Source organism: Bidens hawaiensis, unplaced genomic scaffold (assembly GCF_021521415.1).
Source record: "Bidens hawaiensis isolate Kalapana, Puna unplaced genomic scaffold, B.hawaiensis_p1.1 tig00011081_1, whole genome shotgun sequence".
NCBI classification, from domain to species: Eukaryota; Viridiplantae; Streptophyta; class Magnoliopsida; order Asterales; family Asteraceae; genus Bidens; species Bidens hawaiensis.
The window spans coordinates 429,387-437,887 of NW_027491856.1; the positions used below are offsets into that span (position 1 = coordinate 429,387).

Consider the following 8,501-nt stretch of genomic DNA (forward strand, 5'->3'; position numbering starts at 1 on the left):
TTTACCAAGCATGTGTTTTAATGATGCTATCAGAATTATGTTTCAGAATGATTATGATGCAATACGATTTATCAAGTTACTAAAACTTGTGAACTCACTCAGTTTATACTGATTCAAATATTTTTACGTGTCTTTCAGGAGATAATTAGGTAGCGCATGGAGTCACACTTAGAGCACCTCACGCTGAACATCTAAAACCAGCCTTTTGGAAGATTTTAGTTCTATCCCTTCGATGCGCGTGGTTGTTCCCACCGCGCAAGGGGATATGGCTTGGAAATCTTCAACAGTTTTATACTTGGATGTTTTTATGTAATTTTTAAACAATGTAATGTATTGTATTAAACATTTCACGCGCAATGAAAATCTTTGAATGTTTGCAATGGCCCGTGCTTAATTATCAATCCCCACTCGCGCGCGCCCGGCTGTTTCCGCCGCTCAGGGCCGGGTGTGACATTTTGTCCAAAAGAGAAACTATGTAAGTACATAATAAATAGAGTTCGATAAGAATCCTAACATGTCATCTAATCTTTTGGAAAGAATCATAATAATCTTTTTGGAGTTGGTTTTGGTATCCAAGGTTTGATTAATGTAAAATATATGGCAAGAGAAACCTCACGTAATGAGAAATACGTTGCCAGACTTAGGGAATATGCAACACGGCAAGTCTAGTATGTTGTTAAGCTTGATTTACCGCTCACGTAATAAACTAGCGTCCGTTTGATGTAGACCAAGTTAGGGCTTGAATATAAATCTTCTAAATGTTAGTTCTGGCTAAAAAAGGTTCTTTCACCTGTGAACTAGCTACTGCTCCTACTCTTGCTTGTGATTGTCACCCACTAGTAAGTCTATGTCAAACACTTACAAAGGATAAAAGCCCAATGACAAGGGAAGATGATGATAGAAACTAAAAAACCGAAAATGGATTACGAATTTTCGTCTATATCCATAAGACGATTTATTTGTCAATGATATAACAGATATACCAGCTACCTCACATCTAGGACAAATTCAATCTTATATCCATCCTCAATCGTCATGAACTGATATCCTCGTATCCATGTTGTCATCCGTATTAACATGAGTCGATTTTCATCCCTAATGATATTAACATATGTATAATGTATATATATTTTTTTTATAGGGAGCATTATTTGAAACTAACTTTATCTATTAAAGACGACGTGAAATTACAAATTTAGTGACATGTACGATGGTGAAATATGAAGGTATTTATAATGTTTGGTGGCAAGTGTTCATTAAATGTGTTCAATAATGATCGGAGAATAGATTTTTGGGCCTAGGTTGAGCCAATCCTATTTAACTCCCACAACTAGTACACCACCAATAAATCCCACGTTCCCTTTGACCATGTCAACGTCTCACCAGTGTTTTAAAAACCGGTTCAAACCGGCCGGTTGAACCGGTTAAACTGGATTTTGCACAGCAGGCCGGTATTTTGAGTCCGATATTTTTGGTCGGTTTGCTAAAACATCATACCGGCGGTTTTTTTCTAAAATACCGGTTTTTACCGGCAAACCGGTATTATGTCCAAGAAATTTTTGATATTTGCGGCCCATATTTTATCAAAATTACTTTTAACCCAACAATTAATATTCAAACGTTTAAGCTTTATGCCTCTTTTTCTAAAATTGAGTGCTTTTGTGTTATTTTTTAATATGGATTCACTTTTTGATTATATTTTGTTATGAAATCATTTACTTTTGGATTATTTTTTGAGTTAAAATTATATTTATCAAAAATTATAAGGTAAACTATTCAACCGGTTGAACCTCCCGGTATAACCCGGTTCAACCGGTTGTACCATTTTTTAGCCCAATCCGGTACGTGTAAAAAACCGGTTTATAAAACATTGCTTCTCACCGTTAGCAAATTCTCACCATTAAATATCAATAGCCATACTAAATTCGGTTACCATCAGCTTCTTTCCAGCCTGTGTTTTCCGGCGAGTCTTGCCACCGTTTCCCTCATGCAGTATGTGCACGCTTCCCAGGCCTTTAAACCATCGATTCGCGCACATTTGTCACCTTTGTCTTTCTTCACAAATGTAAACACATACAAATAACGTACAACGTCAACAAGTAAAATAAATTATCTTTGGTAATGAAAACAATAGACGAGCTGATTTTAAACAATAATTTTTTAGCGAGTTTTGAGACATGCTATCTAGAAAACCGTAGGTCATTGTTAAATGACGTTTTTCTTGGTTCTTTCACATACTTTTCACACTATAATAATCTTGAATTTGAATTAACCACGGTTATTTATTTATTAATAAGTAAATTAGGTTATTTATTTAGTTACTTAAAACATGTTATCTGAAGAAACACTAGTTTAACTCTCGGCCTAATTACTTAGTCCTTAGGATAAGTTTCATCTTTCTCACGGGGGTTAGTTTATAATCTGGCAGATTTGAGTAGCAACACATGCAAGACAGAATACCGTGAGCTCGTTACAAGAAGGAGATTGTTGGGGGAGGGGGGTCTTCTCATAATCACCCTCCGGAGTGAGAATCAGTACGGGAGACTAAATATGAATAAAATGCAAGTGAACACGAAACACTAGGGAGTATTCTCGCATAAGACTTCAGATCCTTTTACCATTGGAAGTGGAGGGGTGTATTTATAGCCGGATGAGAGGAGAGAAGATATGTGTCGCATGTCATGTCAGAAAATCCACTAATCATGGTGCTTGCACGTGCCCAAGAAAGTTAGTGAATGAAGTAGCTAACTGATGGTGACATTTGTAGTACTAATGATGATTTGTTGTCATTTATAATGATGCAATTATGAAACGAACTAATATGTGTTTATTGTTGTGATTTAATCGTATTAAAAGCAAGTGTTATTATATGTACTTCTATTTTTTTTATCTCGTGTAATACACATGTTTCTAACCTAGTCATGATATATTGAAAGTTGAAAGCTAGTTCAGTGGCGAATCTAGACAATAATTCCAGGGGTAGTGTAAATTTTTTTTAGCATACGTTAAAAAAACACCATAATACATAAAGTTAAACATGTACCTAACAGATTTCTACTCTCCGGCATTTAAAAGCTTGAAATATAGCTGTTACATTGTCTTATGTTATGTAATTAACTATTTATCTTTTGACCGCATAAACTGGATCATTGTTTAAATACTCTTCACCTATTTGATTGCATAAAGCTCTCTTGATAAGTTGCAATCGGTAAAAGTACCAATGCTAGCTTCAATATCCGATAAACAAATGGTTGCGGTTGTAACCAGTAAAATCAACGGTGAGACGATAGCAGCAGGTGATTCACTTAGTAGCAAACCGTCGGATAAGATTGTCGTTGGTCGAATATTGACGCCCTTGGGCGTTGTGTTCTGTCTTTTTGTTTTACCTTGTTCAATTTTCAAAACCCTCAACAAGTTGAGCTTTTTACCTAAGATGGATTTTTTAGTTTTAACTAAATAATGAATTTTTAATTATCAATCAGTGTCGGACTTCTAAATAAAATTTTGAGAGATGAGGTGCTGGGATTTTAAAAACATTTGAGGCCAGTAGTGGAACTAGGGTTTTTGAACTATGGCCCCAATAGAATTTTGATTTTACATTCACCTTTAAATTGGTTTTTAACAACCGAAATATTATAATGCAAGAATTTTCATTTTTTTATATATATTTTTTTGCTAGTATTACGTTGGCATTCGATAAAATTGAAATGATACAAAAATAACAGCATAACTCATGCGAAAGGATGAAATGTAGAAATGGAAAATAGTAAAAAAAAAAAACTACTTATATATATATATAACTATACTATTAAAGCAAGACAATGTTTTCATATGTCATTCAATTAGACTCTCCGCATAGGTTGCTAAGTGTACAAGTTTTCATTTTTACAATTTCCCCTTCATGAATGTTAAAATGAAAAATATGTTATTAGTGAGAATTGAACTCACTACCTTGCTTTTAAGATGTTTGTGGCTTACCAACTTAACTAAGATGAATCGATGCTAGCCTTTTCTTTTACTCAATTATTATAGATTCACAACATTCCATTTTGTTGAATTTTTTTAACCACCCGTGTAGTACACGGGCTCTATCATAGTATGTATATATATCTCAAAACGTGGGTTGATGGTTCATTGACAAATGCAAAGCCTTTAAATATTTTGGATAGAGAAAGTTTAGGAGGTAATGGATTCAAGTTTTACTGACAACAAAAGTTAAAAATAAATTCGTCATAAGAAAAGCACAAAACTTATTAATTATAAATAAATCATAACTATCTAACATAGATAGATTGAAGAAAACAAATAACGAAGTTAACGGAAACAAAAGAAATTAGAGTCTTTTTAATGTTATATAAAACAAAGAGAACAAAATGATAAAGAAATTATAAAATTATATTATAATATTATTAAAGATTGATTTGGCTTTTACTTGAGAAAAGATAAACATGCATTATAATATGTATAAGGTGGGCCCATAAGTCATCATCTTCCTTTCCCTCTGTCCTTAAAAACATCCTCTCGGCTCAACAAATAAATTCCGATTTCTTGATTCTTTTTATCTAAACCATTCTCTGTCTCCTGGTTCCGTCGATGTTTGAGGGGTAACGTAATATCATTTCAGGGGTAACACAATATATAAAACGTTAAAAAACTTAAAATTTTCCACCTTCACCGGAAAAGTTGAGGGGTAGCGGATGTTACCCCTGCTATTGAACTGAATCCGCCCCTGAGCTAGTTAACAAAAGCAAAAATACATAATAACTGATAACTGATGTCAAATAACTTGTGCCAAAGAAAGTGATAAAAACATGGTATAATTAATAGCAGGAGCCGTTCATTATTTTATCTTTAGCCCCTGCTTTTTTTTGGTATTATTTACAAAACTCTTCGTTGTCACGCTCATAAAAACTATTTATGTTAGATAATTGAGAAGTTTATAGTCCAATATGATCGAGTCAGACAAAAATTCTAAGCATCTATACCTATGTTTCGAGAAAAGACAAAGCAAACCGGCCTGGCCGATCAGGTGGGAACTTAACTTGGTAGTTTCCCATCACAGGGCTTTCTATCTATAGATCAAGCCATTACCAAACCAAGGAGCGAATTCGTTCAACATTGTGGGTGATATCGTACGGTTGGTATTTCACCGCAAAAGTGTCAGGGATGAACCGGACGTGGTTGAACCATCTACCATGGGGGGAGCTCATGCATAGGTCAGAAGCTTAGATAAGAGAATAAGCTTCGCCCTTTTTTTTTTGTGTCGAAAGCTCGACCTGTGATAAAAGGTTTTTGGCCGTAGACAAAAATTTGACCAATTTCATTCGCTGGTCGAGTCATCCTCGCTTCGTGGGGTCGGCTGACCACTTTTCTGACATTTTGTTTTGTCTTAGAGCATAACTTTGCCTAACTTTTAAAAAATGATAATAATGGTTTGTGAATATAATAAATATAACAATCTTTTGTGAATATAATAAACATACATACATATCTTTATATTCCTAAGATATATGCAATAAATGTTAGATGAGTAGTTCTGTTTTCAAGGTAGATTCCAAGTTTCAGATTGTAAATAAACAACCAAACTATGTACTATGTACTTCAAATGGCCAAATGTGCTAGCTTGCGTGATATAGGTTGTTTGGTCAGTTTCAACAGCTTATGAATACCCGAAATCTCCTAATGAGTGGTCCGGTCCATTAACCTTTTTTATTGCATGTTCAACGCCATCTAGAAAAATAACTGCTCATGTGGAAACTCGTGTGGGGATCGAGTTATGGACAAAGGGTAATACTAGAAGCATTGAGGGAACTACAACTTGGATAAACCCATTAGAAGAGTCTTGAGGTCGTAGCTTCATGGATCTCCATCTAACGATTAAGCCAACACTCGGTTTACCTGAGTGCATAACAAGTATGCATGCATATATACAACTAGCTATATGTGTACGTAGTCTGCTAGGAGAAAATAGAGAGTTTTATGACTGTATCAATGAGTGAGCTTTAGGAGAGAAGGCCCCAACTGTCCAAGTCCTTTTGCTGGAGAGGATGGGTCCTTGTTACATAATAATAATAATAATAATAATAATAATAATAATAATAATAATAATAATAATAGGAGGGGTTGTGGGTTGGGTTGGGCTAATGGGCTGGATCTCATTCTGGATGAGTATAACCAAGATATAGTTCAATACGAATATAATAACATCTAAGAATGTTCTAAATAATACGAATAATTCTCAATAATCTTATTTTGGGAGAGCAAACTCACGTCCGTCGAGGTGTTCATGAGACAACCCATGAAGACAACATACGTTGTAATGTCTTTCGAACAATGAAAATAGCATTGCTCGAAAGCCATACAATTTAGAAAAAAAGAACTATAAAAATCATCCATATTGATTTGAGGAATTGATAGCACTCCGTTTTGGAACTTGACATCTAAGAAGCTATCGGCTTGAGGATTAGCCTTGAACTTGACCCCGGCAATAACAAGTTTGGTTGCGGGTTGTATGAGTTTAAGGGAAGGGTTGGGCTTATCAGTTGCTTCAGAATCAACCGACTTTCTATTAGTACTTATGAAACTCTTTCGGAAAAAATCAAGCAAATGTTTTCCATCAAGATTCTCATAATTTTGTAAAGCTTCTTTTGGCCTATCAACCATGTAATTGAAAAACTCGAGGATTAAAGACTGAAGCGTATGGTCTCCGGTTCTAGACTCTTCAAACAACGTTTTTAGAACGACAAACGGTATTTGATTCTCTATTCTCAAAAGATCTCTCGTCAAAAATGGTGAAATCCAAACCATTCTAAAAATTGGATCATCTTGATGAGTGTTAATCAACCTCCCGACTTTTCTAAACAATTCAATCATGAAAACACCATCAAGCACCATCATTTTAGCTAGATCATTACGACCAAGATCAAGAGACTCCGAGTAGCTTTCTCGAATTTCATTCTCCTTTAAAACTATAATATTCATTAAATCATCAAGTGACTTACCGGTTCTTGTGATCATGTCATCTAGGAACCTCCATTTATGTTCTTGGATCATCTCAAGATCCTTGTTTCCATAATGGTATGGGCTGATTGAGACAATTCGAGGTTGATATGCTTCTTTGTTGATTTCAACTAGACTTTGTGGGACTCCGGTTAGTTTCCTGGAACCGGTCTATATGAAGGTACAACTGGTCGGCTGGAAGAAGAAAACAATAGAATAATTAAACAAGACTTGTCCGTACGTGGGTCCGACTGCATAAATGATAAAACAATTCATATATGCAATTTCTGAATTATCAACTAAAAATGGATATGATCCTTACATTTTAAATCCTCTAGATTTAGTTCAAACTGATTTGGATACGAACAGCTTGTAGCCTTGTAATTTAATTTTTTCATATATAAACTTTGGTTTTCTTTCTTAAAATAAAATTATGCTTCATGGTTTTCGAGGAAAACTAACAATCGCGAAGCCGGGGAGAGAAGATACATGCTATATTGTTATACCATGCCAATATTACAATGTTGGTCATGCATGTTGTCGAGAAAAGCTAAACTGATATGCCGGGATATGCTATTCTTTCACTTGTGGACTAAATCGACAATGCATTCCGTGGATTGTTGTTAAATGATGTTGATCATGGTTCTCTAACGTTTCTAAGTAATCTTAATGCTAATGGTTAAAAATTTTCCATGTAGGTATTTCAAATTCGAATTCATTATGGCCAAGTAATCTAATAAAAATCTACTATCTTATAGGAAGCAAAATGCATGGTGCTTCATGGTTTATTCAGTGTAGTTTCCTTTCACCCACAACTTAATTAAAGGAGGTATCAATAGGAAGAAAAGACTACAAGTTTTCCAAAACAATTACACGTTTCATTTTTATTTCATCAAATTCAATTCGGCAAGTAGCTGATTGACATTGCCGAGCGCCCTACCTGAATCGCGGGCGTGTAGCCATAAATTCCTTGTTGCTATCCGTACTAATGTGAGTCGAGGACTCATCTCTAAAGATATTCATATGTAATTTTTTAAGGGACGTTACATATTCATTTTGGATTAACTTAACTCATATGTACAATGTAATGGTTTAAAATGATAGAAAATTTAGTGGCATTTACGATGCTAAAATATAAAATTTATTTGTTTTGCTTAGCCGCACATGTTCATTCAATGTTTACAATAATGATCAGAATAGATATATTCTTTTTACGATGAAAACACACTCTCTACTATACACCTACTCCGCTAAAGTTACCATGCGTGTATAATTGCAGTCTACATGATTTGAGCGTAGGCCACGACTGCTTGGTTGGGGTGCACACCACTTTACACCTTACACTATACACCATATCCCATTGGAAATGATCGAAACCGATTTGGGCCTAATTGAAGCTAGTTGCAATGTGTAGACACCTTATCGCTAATTAACCACAAATAAACCAGACAATCATATGTTTTCGCTGTTCATGTCCACTTCTCACCGGCAGCACCACCAAA

General features: G+C 34.9%; 1 protein-coding gene across 1 annotated transcript; it reads right to left on the bottom strand.

Moving 5' to 3' along the window:
• Positions 1 to 6,207: 6,207 nt before the first annotated feature.
• Positions 6,208 to 7,140, bottom strand: LOC143537098 (UPF0481 protein At3g47200-like). Its single transcript, XM_077030941.1, has one exon. The coding sequence runs from the start codon at positions 7,051 to 7,053 to the stop codon at positions 6,208 to 6,210; it is 846 nt and encodes a 281-aa protein (XP_076887056.1). The 5' UTR covers positions 7,054 to 7,140.
• Positions 7,141 to 8,501: the final 1,361 nt, after the last annotated feature.

What these genes read in the sequence shown, in the direction of transcription:
- LOC143537098 (XM_077030941.1), bottom strand. Translation starts at nt 7,053, where the DNA reads ATGATCCAAGAACATAAATGGAGGTTCCTAGATGACATGATCACAAGA.